Source organism: Microtus pennsylvanicus, chromosome 1 (genome assembly GCF_037038515.1).
Source record: "Microtus pennsylvanicus isolate mMicPen1 chromosome 1, mMicPen1.hap1, whole genome shotgun sequence".
In the NCBI taxonomy this organism is placed as follows: domain Eukaryota; kingdom Metazoa; phylum Chordata; class Mammalia; order Rodentia; family Cricetidae; genus Microtus; species Microtus pennsylvanicus.
In genome coordinates this window covers 131,823,064-131,844,170 of record NC_134579.1, presented here as the reverse complement: position 1 = coordinate 131,844,170, position 21,107 = coordinate 131,823,064, and the positions used below count along the sequence as shown (strand labels likewise).

The 21,107-nt window shown below is 48.8% G+C and overlaps 1 protein-coding gene across 1 annotated transcript in view; it reads left to right on the top strand.

The window, feature by feature from the left end:
* The first annotated feature begins 293 nt into the window (after positions 1–293).
* The window catches only part of Rhpn2 (rhophilin Rho GTPase binding protein 2), a 60,004-nt gene continuing 39,190 nt past the window's right edge, over positions 294–21,107 (top strand). Inside the window, exons 1-2 of the mRNA XM_075984424.1 lie at positions 294–399; positions 17,556–17,671. Of these exons, the coding sequence (XP_075840539.1) occupies positions 331–399; positions 17,556–17,671 (185 nt within the window). The 5' untranslated portion in view covers positions 294–330. The remainder of the gene's footprint in view (positions 400–17,555; positions 17,672–21,107) is intronic.

Sequence of the window (21,107 nt, the reverse complement as noted above, 5' to 3'; positions counted from 1 at the left end):
ATAGGTCTCCCGTAGGAGGGGGCTGGGCCTAGATGAGATGGGGCGTGGCCCCAAAGATTAGGGGGTGTGGCTCACTTTTAGGGAGGCCGGGTAGAGCAGAGTTCCAGGCTCGGGATCCGCCTACGACTCTGCCTTTCTGGGAGGGGCGGGGCTCCAGATATCTGGCGCTCTGGGGCTCGGGAGGGGCTACACTGCAGCCACTCGTCCAGCGGGGCGGGGCGGGGCGGGGCGGGGCGGGAACGGGACAGGGGCGAGGGCGGGTCCCGGCGCCTTCTGGGGCCCTTGGTGGCCACTGCACCTCAGTTCACCCTCGGCTCCCGCGCCGCCAGCATGACCGACGCACTGCTACCCGCGGCCCCACAGCCGCTGGAGAAAGAAAACGATGACTACTTTCGGAAGGTGGGTGGCGAGCTCTCAGACCCTCTCTGTCCACTCAAACTGTGGAGCGCGCTGATGGGGCTTGCGGCAGGGGTCGGCCTGGCCCGGAGGGGGAGGGGACGGGAGGGGACATGCGGGGCTGATGCGGGAAGGGAGGGCGAAAGGGACTGCGTGAGGCTGGGCGCCTGGAGCAGATGGCAGCCGGGCTCCGGCGCACAGGTGCACGGGCGAGCCGCGCGCAGGTAGGAGCCTGGAGAGGTGATTCGGGTGGCCCTGCCAGCCTTCCCGCGCCCGTGGGGGTAAGGACCAGCCCCTGGCCACGCTGGCGAGCTCGGTCGCTCCGCACTGCGACCGACCGTAGCCCAGCTTCCACCAGAGTACTTAGTGCGTACTGAGAGTTTTGATCTTTTGCTTCCCAAATGCTTTCAGCGTTCTTTCCCTTCGACTTCTTAGTAGGTAAGGGGAGGGTGGCTGTTGCGAGGGGACCTCGAGCGCACCTCCCTCGTTTGTCCTGCGTCGCCCAAGAGGCCCCGAGAATGGCAGTCTCACCCCTTCTTCAAAGCGGATTTATCTGTATTTGGTTGTCCGAGAGACTGGGCTCTGCGCGCTTGGCACGTCCTGACGCTCCTCGGCAACTTACCCGACTGCCTTTCGCCCTGGAGCTCAGTTCCTCAAAAGCGACCCCAGCAGGCGCCCACACTGGAGCTGGCATTCCCAACAGCTGTAGGAACTGGCTTACGAAAACACTTTGGAGGTTCGAATCACAGTGACAGGCTTCTCACCTTCCTTTCAGGTCCCTAGTGAGTCTAAAAATAGCCTTTGGAGTTTGGCCAAGGTTCACCTGGTGGGTTGAGAGATTGTTGTGGATATTTTTCTAACAGATACGATCGAAGGCACAGCCAGTAACCATGAATAGGGAAGTGAAACTGCTTCCCACAGAGCAATCAATTCTTAATTGTTCAGCGCCACTTCGCCACTTCATAAATGGGCTTGGCAGCTTCCTTCTCCCGCGGGACACTGCCGACTTGGAGGTTTTGCTCACGATTGAAGTAGTTGAACAGAGGGGGGAATATGGAGACAGGTGGGGACAGTGGGAAGTTTTTTTTAAAGTTGCTTTTGGCATTTAAAAAAGTTTTAAAGTATATTTAAGTTGAAAGATGTCATCATGGAATTACAGGATTATAACTTATAATTATGTATGGCATTTGGGCCAGAGGATCACAGGCCAGCGTTGTAGGAGCTTGCTTGGCCTGGGAATCGCAAGATGTCCAACGTAAGGCCCTAGGGCCTGACTGCCACCCCCACAAAATTGCTTTACAGCCTCCAGAAAGTTGCCGCCTCTTTCTGGGACTTCAGTTCTTGCTAGATTGTTTGTCATTTGAACAGATGGTTTGGCGGACGTGTGACAGTTTCTGGGGGGGAGATGACAGGGGAAGCCGGTGAATAACGCATACCCTGGAGGGTGCCAAGCCTTTCAGAACAGGTTCTCCCTGTGGAACCTTCCAGGGAGTCTTAGGGGAAGAGAAAGGATCGGAGTCTGGGTCTTTTTTAAAGTTTTAAGAGTGTTGTATGTGTGTGTGTGTGTGTATGCGCGCGCATGTGCCTGCACCTTGAATATATGTCTATATGCACCACAAGGCCTTGGAGGCCAGAGGAAAGCACTGAATATCCTAGGACTGGAATTACAGGTCGTTGTGAGCATCCCCTTGACGTGAATGCTAGGAAGCAAACTGAGATCCTCTGCAAGAGCTGCGAGCACTCCTACCCACTGAACCCCACTGAACCGTCTCTCTAGCTCTCCTCTGATACACACAACCCACAGATTGAGAAGCTGCTGCTTTAGACCAGGTGATCCCATTGCCTTTATCTTCTTTCCTTACTCTGATACACATTGCTGATGGCTTTAGCCAGTGTGAAAGTCTCTGACGAGGTAGTTCAGTGCAGTGCTTACCTAACATGCACCAGATCCTGGGTTCTGTTCCCAGCACTGTGAAAACAAACAGGTGAATAAAGCAGACTATCAGTATCCTCTCGCTCACCCATCCTTCCCACCAGCTTCTACCCGTAACTTAGGTCGTGCATCCCGACTGAAAGTTGGGCTAGCAGGGATGCCAGCTGGGGAGGTTGGGATGAAGAGTGGGACCTGGCAACCTGCCAGCTGCAGACTGGGGATGCCACTTTGGGAGTCACTTGGGAAGGGGTGGGAGTGTGGAGGAAGCCGCGAGAGGTTAAGTCTTTTTAGCAGACAGCCAAGGTTGACTAGTCTGAAGAGTGCTAGAGAGGCCTCGATTACCCCTTCCAGGAAAGAACAGAAAGTAAGTCATGCGGAGTGGGGACAAACAAAAGCTAGGGTGGCTGGGTTGCTGGAGAAGATGCTGGAGGAAGGCAAAGTAAAGAAGACAGATGGCAAGTGTACTTGTGTGCGCGTGTGTGCGTGTGAGTGCACATATGTGTGTATGTGTGTGCATGTGTGTATACACATTTGCTATTCCAGGGAAGGTCTCTTTACACCGCCCTAGCTATCCTGGAACTCTGTAGACCAGACTGGCCTCAAATTCACAGAGATCCGCCAGTCTCTGCCTCTGGAGTACCGGGATTAAAGACACACACCACCACTGCTCAACTCTCAATATATATATATATAAATTTTTTTTTTTTGGTTTTTTCGAGGCAGGGTTTCTCTGTGGTTTTGGAGCTTGTCCTGGAACTAGCTCTGTAGACCAGGCTGGTCTTGAACGCACAGAGATCCGCCTGCCTCTGCCTCCCGAGTGCTGGGATTAAAGGCGTGCGCCACCACCGCCCGGCTGTATATATTTTTTTTTTTAAAAAATTATTTTGCTGGGGATTGAACCTGGAGCCTCTTGTATACCTCACAAATATTTTACTACTGAGCCACAATCCTCATTCCCAGTCTACAAACTTGCTTTTTTGTTGTTGTTTTTTTGTTTGTTTTGCTTTTTTTTTTTTTTGGAGAGCGAGTTTGAATTCTCTACCCTCCTATCCTACTGTCTTTGCCTCCCAAGGACTTGGTCACAGGTCTGCCTTCCCCACCCTGTTAGAGTCTTCTTAAAAATTTGTTTTTGTGTTTACAGCCCCAGGGCTTGTGTCTGCTGGGTTATTGATTCTATCTCAGCCTCCTAAAGCACTACCAGAGAGGTGAGGCTGAAGTCCCCTCAGCAAATTTGTTGCCCCTAGGCCTCGCAGTCCCTTCCTTCTGGTGGGCGGACTGAGTTTTGCTTTCTAGGATAAACCTTGATTACTCGCTCACCCGACAAAAACCAGACAGAAATGCCTGGAGCTGTGCTGGAGCTGTGGTAGCACACACCCGAGGACTCAGGAATCAGGACACCGACAGGCTGGTTGCTGGGCGCCGGGAGTTCCAGGCCAGCTCTGTCTCAAATACAAACTAACCAAAAGGTAAAAGTGAAGAAGTCAGGTGTGGGATGCTTTGAGGCCAGGAAAAGGGTAAACTGAGGAAACATTCTGGCTGGTGGGAGGGAGGTGAGGTTTGAAAGTATTGGGAGGGTGAGCTGACTAAGGGGAGGGAATAGGCACCCCAAAATTAGAAATATAGTCCGGAGCTTATACAATAGCCCTCTGGTCAGACCCCTCCGTCCCTGTACTTGCAGGATTGGATCCTTATTTGCCCAAGACAAACTTAATTTCTTATCAGTTCTCTGTCATCCCTTCCTCTTGGCTTTCAAAGGCTGGTCTGCTCTCTTTGCTATGGAAGGCCTTAGATCAGGGCCAGACTGTTGGACCCAGATTCCTTCTCTCTCTCTTGCCCCCTGGGGAATAAACCTAGAGTCTTGAGAGAGTGTGGGCCAGCGCTCTGCCTCTCTAACATCTCCAGCTCCTGGGTCCTGCTGTTTCAGTCAGGCCTCATTTCCCGGGGTGCCGAGCCCGGCTGGGAGCTGAGGCTTTGTCTGCAATGTTCAGGCTGTGCATGAAAAGGAACGAAGCTTTTTAGTGGTGTTCGGAGTGAGCAGTGGGGTGGCTCACCCGCCTAGTCAGCTGTGTTTTGTGTGACCCGCACACAAAAGGGAACCTAATTGCCCACAAGTCCCTCTGCAAGTTGGTCGTGGATCCAAAGGATGCCGAATAACAGAGAAGGGGCTCCCTGTAACCGAGAGGAGGCTCTCTGGTAAATTGGGTAAGGACTCTTTGGGATCGTGTGCGACCTGGTTGTCCATAGCTTGAGAACACAGGCTATCCCCAGGCTAGGACATCTCAGGACAAACTCTGTCCTCTCGGTCAGGCGGATACCTCGGAAGCATTTCTAAGAAGAAAAGATGAGAGAATTTTCTAGGCTGTCACAGGGTCCTGTCTTTCTCTTTCTCTGGCTTCTCACTGGACATTTTTCATTTTCTTTCTCACTAAATCGTAGATGCTTACATTAAACTATGATTCTATATAAGATTACTATAAATGCCTTGCCTGGGTTGTTTCTGTTTTTATGTATTTAAAGTTCTTTCTTAAGAGAAGGGTTGGTCCAATTTGCTGCCTCCCTTCTCCCCCTAGATTTTTTATTTTCATTCAGAAAGTCTTCAAAACAAGTGTGCTGAGACCTGCTGTTCACTGCAGAGCCCATGAATTTCTGTGTGCTGTCAGCAGACCCCTTCGGGGGGGGGGGCTCCCCTCCCCCGCACCCAGGGGCTGTAATCCTAAAATCCCTCAGAAAACCTGTTTTAGCTGGGAGAAAGAAAGAAAGAAAAATACAGAAAACCTCTCCCGAGTACTTTAGGGAGGCTCAAAGTGGGAGGTGTCAGCCCTGTCTGCGCAAAGGAGGTTGACAGACACTGGGGCTTTGTCACTTGCTATCTCTCCGCCTCCTCTTCCCCAGGGATCAGTGAATTTAGCTCCATTGTTTTTACTCAAGAGCTGTAGAGCCCTTGATTGTTTGTTCTCTAAACCTGCCTGCTGGACAGGGCCCCAAGGTCCACTGTGCCCTGGTTTATGGCCCTTGTTGACTCTCTGGCCGTCCGGGAGGCTCCAATGGGAAGGAAGGAGGAGAAATCCTTCTTTGTCTTCTAACTTTTTGAAGAAAAAAAATTGAGACAGCATCTCTTTATGTTGCCCTGGCTGTCCTGGAACTCAAACCAGGCTGACCTCAAACTCACAGAGATCCTCCTGCTTCTGTCTCCAGAGTGCTGGGATGAAAAGCGTGCACCACCAGGCTGGGCTCTTTCCTTTTTTTTTTTTTTCTTTTTTTCTTTTTTTTTTGCTTTTCGAGACAGGGTTTCTCTGTGGCTTTGGAGCCTGTCCTGGAACTAGCTCTGTAGACCAGGCTGGTCTCGAACGCATAGAGATCCACCTGCCTCTGCCTCCCGAGTGCTGGGATTAAAGGCGCGCGGGCTCTTTCCTTTTTAAGTCCAGAGTCTTTTCTTCCTCCGCAGCAGTGCAGCTAATTCCATACGAGAGGCTGTGTGTCCTGAGTGTCATGTGTGGTCTGCGGGGAAGCCTTGTTTCATTTGTTGATGATATAAGGCTGGGAATCGAACCCGGGGCTTCTGGTCGTATAAACAATCACTCTGCCACTCTGTCTTCTGTTTACTTCTCATTTTGAGCCAGGATCTCCCTAAGTTTCCGAGGCTGAACTCTTGATCAAGCTAGAGCTGAAGCCATTGCTCTGGATTTCTCAGTTACAGGATTCAACTTGTTACCTTTTCTGCCTAGGCTACTTTTAAACCAAAGTTTGATTTCCACATTATAAAACATACAAATCTTAAGTGCAGAATTCAATGCATTTGGACAATATATATGCCTATAGAATCGCCACACTATTCCAAATCTAAAAATTTCCCATCGTTCCAACACTCACAAAGGATACAAACCCAGTAACAGCCAAGAGTCCCCCACTCTTTCCTTTTAAATTAATTTATTCTTGTTTTATGTGCTTTGGTGTTTTGCCAGTGTGTATGTCTGGGTGAGGATGTTGAGTCCCCTGGAACTGGAGTTACAAAAGGTGTGAGCTGCCATGTGGGTGCTGGGAATTGAACCCAGGTCCTCTGGAAGGGCGATCAGTGTTCCTAACCGTTGAGCCATCTCTCCAGCTCCATGGTCCCCCACTGTTAATATGGGCCTAAAGGCCAGACTGAATGCAGGCTGACCATGGCCTTCATGAGGGTCCCATCTTGCAGAGGTGCACACCAACAGTCCAGAGGGCCTGCTGGCTTTCCTCTTTCTGTGGGACTGTGGCCAGGAGGAGTCCCCTGGCAGGAGCAGAGTTTTCAGGTGACTCAGAGGAGAGTCAGTGTGTTGAGCTGTGACACTGTAAATGTCCCTTGTTTCCTGGGGCTGTTTGGACAGTTGCCAAGACACCACCTGATGCTGTTGGGCATCAGCTTTCTCTGGACCAACACTTCCTCCTGACACAAAGGCTGCATTGGAAGTGGCCACAAAGACCAGGCGGTGCAGGTGCGTCTCAGTGGCCAGTGTGGGCAGCAGGGCTGACGGCAGAGCGCCGGGGACAGGGAAGGCGGTGAACCATGTGAGTTCTGGCTTTTTCAGGGAGATCTGGGAGTTCATGTGGCCCCTAAGATTTTGGAAAACTTCCCGGTTTCCGTTTGCTTCTAGGAGAATAGAGGGATCCAAACAACTTCAGAGGTGGTTTATTTTTCTTTGGTACTGTTTGCATTTCCCGGAACCAGAAGTTGTCATAAAGTGGCAATCACAGCAATGTACAGATTCAAGGTCAAACCCAAATATCAGTCCCTGCCCCCGCCCCACTGCCTTGCTGTCTAGATAAGGACCTTTCCAATGGCGTGACAATGCTATTGGTTAGAATAAGTGGGTCATAGGGTGCTTCTGGAAATTCAGTTCACTTGTGGACATCTTGGTGCTTGTGATTGACATGCAGTAGATGCTGATGTGGGTTATGGATTTCACTGGAAGTAGTGAATGGTTTAATAAGGTCTCCATTCTTCTGGTGCCTACTTCCATTCTCTTGGGAATGACTCCCCTGAGAATGGATCGGGATGTTGGAAGGAAGGCAACGGGGCCTCCACCTGGTGGGTATCCTAGAAGGGTAAGAGGGCTATTTGTTTTTTTGTGTTTTTAATATTTCTAACTTTTATTTATGTGTTTGGGTGTTTTGCCTGCATGTATGCTTGTGCATCATATGCATGTAGTGGCTTCAGAGGCCAGAAGGGGGCTCTATATCTCCTGGGACTGGAATTGTAGACCGTGTGAGCCTCTGTGTGGCTGCTGGGAATCAAACCCTGGTCCTCTGGGAGAGCAACCAGTGCTTTTAACCATCGCATCATCTCTCTAGCCTCACCAGAGTCTATTTATAAAATCAAATCCATGCTTTAAGTTTTTTATGATCAAGGTCTTGCTGTGTAGCCCAGGCTGGCCTCAAACTCCAGATAGTCTGGCCTTCCTCCCAAAGGGGGAGATCACAGGCCTGCACCATTGGTTCATTTGTTTATTTTAGGCGTGGAAATCTCTGCTCCCTCCCTTCAGTCCCCAGCGTGGCGAGAAGTGAAATGAGCTGTGTGTGTGTATTGCAGGGTATGGCTTGCTATTTCTGTACTTTCTGGCTGACAGCTCTGGCAAAATCAGCAGCAAACAATTCTTGTTTTCCAGATTCTGGTGGCTGAATGAGGGATTGTGCAAACAGAAAGGAGAGACAAATCTCCTTGCTGGAGAAGCACACCTGCCTTGTGTGACCCAGTACTGGGGTCTCTGGTCTAGTGCTGTTCCAGGGCCACCCTGTCTGTTTCTCTTGACTGCTACCTCTCAAACTTGCACATATGTGTGGGCTTTCTCTGGAGTCACTCATGTCCTTCAGATTAAATGTCCCCAGCTTTTCCCTAGGCATTGCTGTGAAATAGTGTTCCACAGGGGAACAAACCTGTTACAGTCATCCCAAAAGATGAACACACCTTAATGTTTACTTATTTCTTTATTTTAAGACTGTTCTTGCTATGTAGCCCAACCCAGTTTTGAACTCCTGATACTCCTGCCTCACCTCCTGAGCGCTGGGACCCCGGATGTGTACCATCACACTTGGCATCCTGTGATGGACGTTTACTCAGCAATAGGAAAGGAACAACCATTGGATGTAGTAGCATCATGGGCAAATCTCAAGACATGTTGTTGGGAAAACTAAAGATAGACATTGATTCTGTTTATGTAGTGTGAGAACACACAGGAGTGTAGGTGAGGAAAATCAAAGCGTTAGGACTATGAGATGGTCCGGCTGTCAAAGCGTGCTGAGTCTGAGGAGCTACATTTGCTCTGCAGAATCCACAAGGTGGAAGCAGAAAGTGACTCCCAAGAGTTCTCCTCTGACCGCCACACAAGTGCTATGATACATGTGCACCATACACGTGTATATATGCATGTCTGTGAATGCACACATTCATGTGATCTCACACACATGTGAGCACATTCATATATAAAATGTAATACGTTTTTTAAAAAAGCCTAGTATTAATTGCTTGAAATGATGGAAACTTTTTAGATTTTGAGTAGAGTGGAGATTCTATAGGCATATATGTTGTCCATATGCATTCTGCATTGAATTCTGCGCTTAAGATTTGTATGTTTTATAGTGTGGAAGTTAAACTTTGGTTTAAAAGTAGCCTAGGCAATGAAGGTAACGAGTTGGATCCTGTAACTGAGAAATCCAGAGCAATGGCTTCAGCTCCAGCTTGATCAAGAGTCCAAAAGCTGCCACTAAAGTGGTGACACATGACCTCTTTAATCCCAGACGCAGGCAGTCGTCTGTGAGTTCAAGGCCATCTTGGTCTCCAGCGTGAGCTCTAAGGCAGCCAGGGCTACACAGGGAAACCTGTTTTTTTTCTAGTCTGCTCCCTTTAGCAGATTCCATTTCCAGGGAAACACTCTCTCTCCTACTGCAGCTTAATCCCCCCACCCTGTCTTGAGGTGCAGTCTCAGTATGCAATGCATGGTGATCCTTCTGTCTCTGAAGTGCTGGGATTATAGCTGTACACTGTCACAACCAGCAAGGGCATCCTGTTGACAATCTCAAGGTGACATTCTCCACCCCTGTACTTTTCCCTGATTCAGTCTTAGTTCCAGGGACTTGATTTTCCAAGTATTGGACGGACATGAGTCCATGTTCTTCCTCTTGGGAAGGGGGTGGGAGAACAGAGGTGTAGCTCTCTAACCGTCCCAGGCTATGAGGTGAGAGATGTTCCCCCAAGCAGTGTGAGAGAAACCGGCAGCCCTCAGCCAGGAAGCACAGGGCTTGCAAGCGAGCTGCCTGAGCAGCCTCCACAGCTGTGCAGCTGCAGCCACCTTCCAGACTAGGGGTGGGAAGAACCAGCTGAAGTCCTTTCCAGCCTGCTGCCAGGGCTCCAGCTGCCCACTCTCCTTGCCTCCTAGCAGCATAGGGTCCAGGATGCTACGCCAGCATTCACATAATGGTTTGACACCTGGGAAGTGGCCCCAAAGCTTTTCCTGGGTATTAGCTGTCTGACTACCCTCCCTCCCTTCCTTCCTTCCTTCCTTCCTTCCTTCCTTCCTTCCTTCCTTCCTTCCTTCCTTTCTTTCTTTCTTAAGGCTTATTTTTGCTTTCAACTATGTGTGTGTGCTTGCTTGAGTGTAGGTTTGTGTCCATGAGAGGAGGTGCCAGTGGAGTGTGTGTGTGTGTGTGTGTGTGTGCATGTGCATGTATGTGCATGAATGTATGTGTGTGCTGGAACCAAACCTGGTCTTTTGTAAGAGCAAAAAACCCTCTTAACCACTGAGCAATTTCTCTAATACCCCCTTTCCTGTTTTAAGAGTAACTGAGCTGGGCGTGATGGCACACACCTTTAACCCCAGCACTTGGGAAGCAGAAGCAGGTGGATCTCTGTCAGTTTGAAGCCAGCCTGTGCTGGAATTAAAGGCATGCACCACCACTGTGAGACCCAATCTAATCTTTTGAGGGAACCAAATGGACCTGTGTAGTACACTTCTTTCTTTGAAAGTCTGTTTGGGGTTTATTTATTTATCTACTTTTATTTTATCTTTTAAAGAAAGTCCTGTTATATAGCTCAGGCTGACTTTGAATACATCCTCTTTCCCCAGCCTTCCAAATGCTGGGATAACAAGCTTGTACTGCCTGCCTGGCACTCACCGTCTGTAGGACTCCGTTAATAGTGGCTCTTAAAGCTAACAGATGGTTAACTCAGTTGTGCCTGAGCTCTGGGCCATGATGGTGTGGGAGCTGCTTCTGGTGACGTGGAAGAGGCACTGAGCTAGTTGGAAGCTCTTTGTTTAGGGTGAGAGGCTCACTATCAGACAAGGTCAAAGGGCTGGCAGTGGAGCTCAATGGCAGAACACTTGCTTACCTAACATACATGAGGCCTCAGGTTACATCTATAGTGTGACAAAAATCAAGAAACTTGCTAATATGACCAAATTTTAGGGCTGGGTGTCGCTCAATGGCAGATTACTTGTTTGGCATATGCGAGGCGCTGGGTTCAAATCCAATCACCACCACTACCACATGCACACACACACACGCATGCACACACGCATGCAGGCGTATGCACACACAAGATAAGACCAGGGTGAGAAATGTGTGGTGGGTTCTCTCAGAAAAGGACTCATCAACACTCAGCAGGGCCTCCTGGGTGACTCAGCCCCTTGTGGTACCAGGGCTTCTTTCTGGGGGTCTTGCTTCCATTTACCTGTCTGGGAACCTGGATGGGTGGTTTTTGTCAGTTGCAGCAGCGTCCAGCATTCCTACCTGTCAGTAAGAAGTAATGGAGTTAGTTCTGGGTCCAGTAACTCAGTGCAGTTTAATCCCTGCATTCCTGAGCTTTATCTAGAAACTGGACCCTAAGTCTGTGGGCTGCATAGGCAGGGATTCCAGGAGGTAGGGAAGGTATAGGAGCAGGAGAAAGTTCTTATTCGTAAACCAGGATGGATGCGTAGCTGAGCTTCAAGAAGGACTTCGCTATAAAAGTATCTGTAAAACAGACCTGGTGAGCCGTAGCATTTTGAGGCAAGCGGGACCAACCCTTCATAGTGATGTTCAGCCCATTACTCTTAAATCAACTTAAGAGTAAAACCATTTTTAATGGCTTAACAGTTAGGAGCATTTGCGGCTCTCTCTGGCTGCAGACCCAGCCCCTGCATTCCCAGGGGGAGGGCCCAGCCTGTATGACTGCCTGGAACCCCAGTTCTAGGGGATCTGACACTCCCATCTATCCTTCGCAGGCATCGCACACTTGTGCACACACACAAATGCAAGCAAACGTTCACACACACAAAATAAAAATAAGTAAAATCTGAAAAAAAATTATAATAGTTTCTGGTGCAGATGTTCTCATCATACCTCTTTCCCTGCAGAGTGCTGGGATTACAGGCATGCACACACGGATTTCATGCATGCCAGAGAAGCACGACACCAAGATCTATCCCACCCAGCCCCAGGTTTTAAAAAGTGTGTGTGTGTGTGTGTGTGTATGTGTATACCAGAGGGGCCCACGTGGCCAGAGGTGTTGGATCCCTTGGAGCAGTTGTGAGCCATTGGATTGGGTGCTGGTCCTCTATAGGAGAGGTACAAGGTTTAACTGTTGAGCCATCTCTCTAGCCCTACTCTCTTTGCCCCCCGGCCCCATGGTCTACCTATCTGGCAAAGGCTGGCCTTGAACACCCAATTCTCCCGCTTCGGACTTGAAGTGCTGGAAACAGTTTTCTCATTTTAAGTTAATCAGGGATTAATGATCTAAACTGAAAGACACTTGCTTTAAGATTCCTTCACCTTAGGTTCTGAGTATCTATGCAATTTAGAAGGCAGCCATGCTCGCTGCTCAACCACCAATGCAAATGTAACATAAGCAATTGGAATAGGGAGGAAATTGTCATCATGGGACTGAAAACTGGGTGGGGTGTAAGGGTGGAATTTTGTGCTGGAGGGATGACGGTCCCCTTCTGGGAAGAGAATATAAGAAATTCCTGAGGAAGGAAGGTACCTCAATTCTCTCTAGTCCAAAGGCCAGATTGTGGGGCCCCTGAGTGGGTTGAGCTGTAGATAACCTGCCTCTCCCTCCTAGGGGTCCAGGCTATGAGTGTGGCGGGTGGGGGTAAGGGAGGAGGTGGTTGAGGTTGTAAGGTGTGAGGTTCCTGAGTTGGCAGGGGCAGCTCCATCTGAGAACATTTCCTACCATGACACTCCCAGGGAGTAGCCACCGGCCCTACAGATAAGCCTCACCAAGGAATGTGGTCCTCTCTCAGGCCCCGCCTGTCTGAGCTAGGGAGGGCACCATTAGGTTTAAATGATCCTAAAGTTGCTGTGCAACAATTCAAAGACCCTGGGGGTGGGGGGAGGTCAGTGATGTACCCCAGGGGTAGAACACTTGTCTAGTGAGTTCAACTGCCAGCACTGCAGAAGGAAAAAGGAAAGAAACAAATACCTCAGGAAATCGCAGGCAGATGTTGATAAAGAAGTCTAAGCGATCAGCCTATGAGAGTGTTTACCTAAGAAGACTTGAGTTCTGGGAGACCGAGTTTCTAGTTTTGCAAAGATGAAAAATAATATTTCGGGGGCAGATGAGGTGGTTCAACAGGTAAGGTGATTGTTGTCAAGGTTGGCAACCTGACATTGAATCCCATGACCCACACAGGTACTTGGCAGGAAGAGAGAACTGACTCCCAGAGGTTTTCTCTGGTCTTTACACACATGCCATGACAAGTATGTACTTAACAACCCGCTCATGATAATAATAAATGATACTTTTGGAAACTAGGTGTGACGATGTCCACTTATAATCTCAGTGTTCAGAAAGCTGAGGCAGGAGGATCACTGTAAATTGAAAGCTTACCTGGGCTGCACAGAGAGACCCCGCCTTAAACAAACCAAAAACACATTAATAAAAAAAAAAAAACCAAAAGAAGAAAAAAAGCTCTTTGAACTCGGCAAATAAGATAACCCAGTTTTCAAATGGGCAAAGGGTTTGAGTTAGTAATTCCTCAGAAAAGATATCTGAATGATGACTACAGACCCATGAAAAAGATTTGCCACTCTCTGGGCCAGATTTCTATGTCTAAGGACCAGCCAAGGAAGTGACACAGGGCAAGAATTCTTATTGACTTAGTCAGGGTCTAAGGTCTCTTAGCAATAGTCTCTACCATGACCAGAGTGATTTTATTTTACTTTTTGTAGGAGAGGTGGGCAATACTAGAAATGAAACTCAAGGCCTTGCACACGCTAGCAAGCCCTCTGTTGAGTCATATCCCCTAACCCAAGCCAGTGAAAAAGTTGACTCATGGTGACATACCACACACACCCGGATGGTGCGCTGGCTAACCTTGATGTCAACTTGACATAAACCTGGGCATCGCTGGGAAGAGAAAATGCCAGCGTGGGCAGGGCAGTGGGGGTGATGGTATAGGAAGGAGACAGCATGGGGAACAAGCCAGTGAGCAGCCGTCTGGCTTCTGCTGCAGTTTCTGCGCCCAGGTTCTTGCTTTGAGTTTTTGCCCTGACTCAGGAAGTGATGACGGAGTGTGACCAGAGAGTTGTAAGATGAAATAAAACATTTTCCTCCCAGGTTGGCTTTGGTCGTGGTGTTTTATCACAGCCATAGAAACCTAACTAAGACAGATGGCTGTCATTAAAGAAATAAAAAACCAGCAGGTCGAGGGCTGTAGCTCAGTAATAAAGGGTACTTGCCTGAATCTGTCGGAGAAGAACTGGGGTGGGGCTCAGTGGTGGAGAACTTGCTGGAGTCTACCAGTGAGGAACCTAGCGCATGGAATATTTGCTAATGGGAATATAAAATAGAAATTGGCAAATTATCTGCTAGTTTCTCAAATGATTAAACATAGACTTAGCCACATGACCTCTAGGTACACAGAAAATAAAATCAGCAATGCTTGTTCAAAGAACCACTTGTGTGGGAAATGAGACTTTAGCTGTTCTTTAGTTTTGTCTTTGTTTTCTAGACAGAGTTTCTCTATGTAACAGCCCTGGCTGTGCTATAGAGCAGGAGGCTGGCCTTGAACTCACAGAGGTCGGCTTGCCTCTGCCTCCCCGAGGAGTGCTGGAATTAAAGGCATGCGTGAGCATGTGTGTTTGTGCATGTACACACACACACACACACACACACACACATTGTGTGAACCTTAGGGAGAGAAAAGCAGGTTATGCACCCTCCAACCTGCACAGGGGCCCCCTGATCAGTGACCTTTGGGTTAAAGGGTCAGAAATGAGTTCTTTTCCTTTCTCAAGGTTTCCCCTCCCCTTTCTCCTCTTATTTTATTTAATTTTTTAAATTAAAAAAAAACAAACTGGTTTTTTTTCTGGTTCAGGGTCTCTTGTAGCCCAGACTGATCTTTAACTCGTTGCTAAGACTGCCCTTGACTTCCTGATCTTCTGTTCGCAGTCCCGAAGTGCTGAGATTGTAGGTGTGGGACACCAAACTGGGCTTCTGGCTTATTTGTGACAGCAAACAATGAGAACACTTCAGGTGTCCGGCGACTGGTGAATGGTTAAACAGAACAAGTGCTGTACGCTTATCTAACAACGAAAGAGCAACTGGTGCAAACTGCGATCTGGGTGAACATTGAAAACAACATGCTAGCCAGGTGTGATGGACTCGGCTCTAAGGATGTAGGAAACTGAGGCAGGGGACAACAGATTAAGGCTACCCTGGGCTATACAATAAATAATACCCTTTCAGATAACAATGAAACAAAATAATAATGGGGTTAGTGGGGAGGGGAAGGAGGAAGCTTGGAGGATTTGAGTTCAATCCCCAGAACCCATGTAAAGGAAAAGAAGCCAGACAGGATGACACTTGTGAACATTGCTGAGGCAGAAATGGAGGAGCCCCGGCCTCTGACCAGACAGTGAGAGATTGTGTCAACCAGACATGGGTGGATGGCGCCTGAGGAATGACACCCGGGGTTGTCCACTGGCCTCCACTAGCACATCCATGCACACACAGCGATGTATTGTGTGAAAGAAGACAGACACAGAAGACTGCATATTGGATAGTTCTATTTGTGTGAAATATCCAGGATGAGCAAGTCTGGCAGGGCTCAGGGATGAGAGATGGTCCTAGTGGATACTCAGTTTATTTTTTGAGATGCTAAAATATTCTAAAATCAGAAATAGGTGACGACTGTGTGTTGCTGTGAAGAAGTTAACAAACAAACAAAACCAAACTTGGGTGCTCCTTTATTTATTCGGTTGGGGACTCAACTGGGCCTTGAACGAGCCAAATAGGCACTGCTTGTTGGTTGGGGGGCTTTTTCCCAGGCCTGGAGGCTTTAAATGGTTGGGTAGGTGGTGCTTTTTTTGCTTTGCTGACCGGTTTTCACTGTGACACCCAGCTTCTGTATGATGACCCCCCCCCCCCCCCCACAGCATCAGCTGTGCTAAGATTACACGTGTTGTTACTCCATGACTGGTCAAATGGGTAGACTTCTAAAACAATCACATTGTCTCCATTTCAGTTCTGTAACTTAATGCTATCAGATAGGGAAATACTTACACAAATGTAACTCTGTACAGATTTTATTTGTTTTCTTTTATGAGGTAAGAGCAACTAAAATCTCATTTCTCAGACATCTCAGATACAGTGTAATCTTTCCTGCCTTTGCTATGCCTTAGCATCCTAGTCAGTTTTTTTGTTTGTTTGGGTTTTGTTTTTCGTATTTTGAGACAGGCTTTCACTGTGTAGCACTGGCTATTGTAGAACTCACTGTAGACCAGGCTGGCCTCGAACTCAGAGATCCGCCTGCCTCTGCCTCCCGAGTGCTGGGATTAAAGGTGTGTGCCAGCACTGCCCAATTCATACCTTAGTATCATTAGACCATTTTGTAAATTTTTATTTTTATATTACTATTATTATTTTGGTGTTTTGAGACAGGGTTTCTCTGTGTAACAGTCCTAGATGTACTGGAACTCGCTCTGTAGACCGGGCTGTCCTTGAACTCATACAGGGATGGGGGGGGGTGCGCTACCACTGCCTGGCTTGTTTTGAATTTTTGTCCAGTTTTATTTGTTGCTGTAATTTGGGGTTGGTGCATGGTGCTGTAATGGAGAAGCCAACAACGGTTCATCATCATCACGACTTGCTCCCTTCCTGGATTTTGGAGATTGGGCCTGTGCAGGGCAGTGGGTACTTTGTAATGAGCTCCCCGTGGGCTGCTACATACACACTGGTGCATTTTGATGCTAGGGGAAGAGGACAGTCAGTGTCACCAACATGGTGGGAGAATAGACTGCGGCAAAAGAGACTAACTCACAGTGTCTGTTTCGTTTTTTGTTGCTGCTTTTGGTTTTCAAGACAGGGTTTCTCTGGGTAACAGCCTAGCTGTCCTGGAACTTGCTTTGTAGACCAGGCTGGCCTCAAGCTCACAGAGATCCGTCTGCCTCTGCCTCCCGAGTGTTGGTAATAAAGATGTGTGCCACCATGTCCGGTCTCACGGTGTCAGTTTGGGGACTGCACTAATTATGATTTTTGCATTTTTAAATATTTATTTATTTATTATTTATACAATATTCTGTCTGTATATATGCCTGCAGGCCAGAAGAGGGCACCAGACCTCATTACAGATGGTTGTGAGCCACCATGTGGTTGCTGGGAATTGAACTCAGGACCTTTGGAAGAGCGGGCAATGCTCTTAACCTCTGAGCCATCTCTCCAGCCCTGATTTTTGCATTTTTATGCCTTTTTTTGTTTTATATGTTTTCTACAGTGTCATTAAAAATTTATTTTGAGATTATAATTGCCACATTTCTCCCTTCCCTTTTCTCTAAACCCTCCCATAGACCCCTTCCTCCTCTCCTTCAAAGTTCATGGCCACTTGCTCACTAATTGCTATAGCGTGCTATATATGTACACATATACATACTTAAATATTACCAGTTTGTATAATGTTACTAGTATATATGTTTTCAGGACTGTCCCTTTGGTACGCTAAATACAAACTGCTGTGATCATCCTTGGGGAGATCTACCCTTCCCACTCCCGGCTTTCCTCCGTTGCCTGTGGTTCCTTGAGTAGGGTTGATACCTTGTGGGCGTTTCCCTGGCCTCTTCAGCGTGTCCATTGTTGTCTTCCTTGTTCAGTTCACATTTGAGCAGTCGGCTATGTTGATAAGACTTTATGGATTGGTTAAGCATTTTTTTCCCTTGTTCTACAGAATGTCATCATTTTTGGTGTGACTCATCTCTGAAGGGCTGTCTCTTATTTTCCAATCAGGGCTGTAATCCCCTTGCACAAACTGGCCGGAGCAAGCTGCAGAACCAAAGGGCTGCCCTGAACCAGCAGATCCTGAAGGCTGTGCGGATGCGGACAGGAGCGGAGAACCTTCTGAAGTGGGTACCTCTGGCTTAGCCACCTCAATCGGGAGCCCTGGCTCTCCTGAGGGCCTGTTTATGTGATGGAAGTACAGAGCCCACACCCTTGGCTGGGCTCTTGCTTTTCAGCTTTGAGATTCCAGCTCATCTGGGGGGCATCTGAACAGGTCCTTTTCTTCCTAGAGCTTTGTCATGTTAAAAACAGACTCCCTGTGTTTGTGGAGAATCATGACAGACAGTGGGACCACAGCCATGTGTGTGTGTGTGTGTGTGTGTGTGTGTGTGTGTGTGTGTGTGTTTGAGATTTGTTTAATTTTATGTGTATGAGTGCCTGCGTGTATGTCTGTACACCTTGTGATCCCTGGTGCACATGGAGGCCAGAAGACGGTATTGCAGATCCCTGGAACTGGAATTGCAGATGGTTGTGAGCCGCCATAGTGGCGCTGGGACCGGAACTTGGGTTCTCTGCAGGAGCAGCCAGTGCTCTTAACAGCTGAGCATCTTTCCAGCCTCCCCTCCCCCACCATCGAAGCCATCTTGTTTGGAAGTCCAGTACTGTCTTGGCACTTGCTCTGGACACGCCTCCCTTCTCCACTGCCCAGAGTTACACCTGGTAGAGAGAGTCGGTGCTTGGTCAATGTGTGTTGCCTGGATAAGGGATGGGGGAGCAAAAAGAAGAGAATGGGACATTTGTATTACTAGTGTCTACCTTTCCAATGAGAGGAGTCTTAAGTAGGATATGGTGGCATATACCTGTGGTTTTAGCTACTTGAGGGCCGAGGCAGGAGGATTGCTTGAAACCCTGGAGTTTGAAACACCTGGGCAACATAACAAAACCCTGTCTAGAAGAAAAAGGAGCTAAGAGTTAATGAGAGAGGCAGAGCGGGTTCTGCTGGGTACTCACTGCTGTGCCGTGGGGATAACATAATTATTTACCAAGCACAGCTCAGGAAAGCTGTGCCCTCGTCTAGACAGCTGGAAATCCTCCCCACACCCTTAAGTGCAGTGTGCCAACTTGCTTTTGTCTACCAGAGTACGGTTTCCTCCCTCAGAGGATGAGCTTTGGGTATTGGTTCTCGCCTTCCATCTTTTGAGGCCGGGTCTGGCTTCTGGCACCTGGAGCACACAGCAAACCCAAGTCATTGGTATTGTGAGGCAGGCGCTTTCCCCTGCCAAGCCATCTAGTTGGCGGAGGCTTACAGGAGAGTTCTTTGGTTTTATGAGTCAGGGTCTCTTGTAACCCAGGCTATCTTAAAACTTGCCATGTGGTTAAGGATGACCCTGAACTCCTGATTCTCCTGCCTTTACCTCTTTGTGCATGTGTGGGCGTGCGTCCACGTGGGTGTATCTCTCTGTGGAGTCTGTTCCCTTCAAACATGTGAAATCCTGGGGATCGAGCTCATCGCGTCAGCCTGGCAGTGAACGCCTTTATCTACTGAGCCACCTGACTAGCCCTGATTTGAAGTTTTTATAACAGATAGTAGGGCTGTAATGTCTGCCTTGTTCTGTGAACAAAACAGCCCCTCTGAGGCCCAGGCTCAATCCAATGGTCAGGTTGGCAGTTGTGTAGCTGATAGGCTGAGGGTGGGGCAGGGTTGTAAATGATTCTCCCGGAGACTGATAAGTTAAACACCCATGTTTGGAGGAATCCTGAGGTATTTATTAATCTGACTCAACTGACGTGAAAGCTTCCTGAAATCATGAGGGCATCAGGCCAAGCCTCACTCTGGCCCCACGGTGTCCCTGGCTGCCGCTACTAGCAGCAGGTAATTGCCGCCATAGTTTGGGCCTGTCTGGCCTGGCCTCAGTCTGTGAGGTGTCCCACCAATGTTCCTAGGTGAGGATACTTACAATGTGGGCAAGAGGGCCTTTGGGAAAACATCCCGATCAAGGCAGGCTTGGAAACGAGGGTCTCTGCCTTGAACGGCACAGGCCACCGTGACTGGGCAGGTGCTGTGAGTGGCCAGGTTTCATGTCCCTGAAGGTCCTCCCCTTCACTGTGTCATCCAGGAGTCTGTGAGCTGTCAGGGGAGATAACCAGCACTTTGAAGTGCCGCTCCAGGCTGGGCACTGGCTGTCCTCTATCCTCCCACTTCCTGTCGCTCCCTTGAGAAAGCTGAGGCAGAAACCAAATAGTATTTATGAGACGGAGATTAGAGCAAGCTACCAGGTTGTTTGGTTTTAATGAACTAGTTCTTTGGGCAGAGAACAGGCTGGGTAACCATTCTGGCTGGACCTCCAGATGGCCTTCCACTGCTAGTTAGACTCAACCAGGAGAGCCTCGCTCTGGGGCGTCTGTGTGTCAGTCAGTATACATACTGGAGAGGGAAGGGGCTGGGCTCCATGCTGGGAGCTATGGGAATGGTGGGGATGGGAGAGTGTGCAGCCTATAGCCCAGGCTGGCCTGGAAGCTGGGAGATCTTCTGTTTCAGCCTCCTTAGTGCTACTAACAGACATGTATCATAACACCCAGGCCTTCTCTTCCCTTCCCTTCCTTTCCTTCCCTTCCCTTCTCTTCTCTTCTCCTCCTCTTCTCTCTCTCTCTCTCCCTCCTTCCCCTTTCCTCCCTCCCTCCCTCCCTCTCTCCCTTCCTCCCTCCCTTCTTCCCTCCCTCCCACCTTCTTTCTTCCTTCCTTTCTTTCTTTTTTAAGACAAGGTCTCACTTGGTTGGCCTGGAAATCACTATGTAGCCTAGGCTGGACCTTGAAGTTGTGATGATCCTCCTGTGTCTGCCTCCTGCAGGCTGAGATTGCAGATGTTTGCTACCACACCCGAAATTCTATATATGGGTAACCGAGATATAGTCCCAGTCCTGTTCTTTGTTTTGTTGTTTTGTTTTTGTTGCGAAAAGAGCCTCACTTTGTAGCCCTGGCTGGCCTGAAACTCAAGGTCCCCCTGCCTTTGCCTCTCCCAGATGCAGGATGTTAGGCCTGTTCCACCATGCCAGGGTTTAAAAATCTTAGGATCCCTGAACTTAGACATATTGACAGCCAGTTAAAGGGTGAAAAAACGACACACTGACAGCCAAGTGAATAAGTTGCAGGCCTCCAGTTCACTCTGCGACGGCTAGGCCCAAGGGTCCGGCTGGGGTGGCCCTGGCTATAGAGAGGTCAGTTCCTGGGGGCTTGAGCATGACTGTGCAGTGGGATGTCTGAGTTCCCTTGACCTTCAGGCTGATACCTGATCCTGGACCTGCATTCTTCCCATACTGGGGCTGTATCTGATGCCTTAGCCAAGGGCCGATATGGGGCACATGGTGGAAACACCCTTCACCCCCACCCCACTGCCTCCATACTTGAGTCCCTGGCAGAGTGGGATGTGGGCACAGTCTGGCAGAGCAAACTGGCAGAGGAAAGACAACTTGCCAGAGTTGATTAAGCAGTTCCAATATGGTCTCCAAAGCATGTGGGAAACACAGAGTCAGGGTGGAGCCGTTCTCAGAGGGACAGCTTTA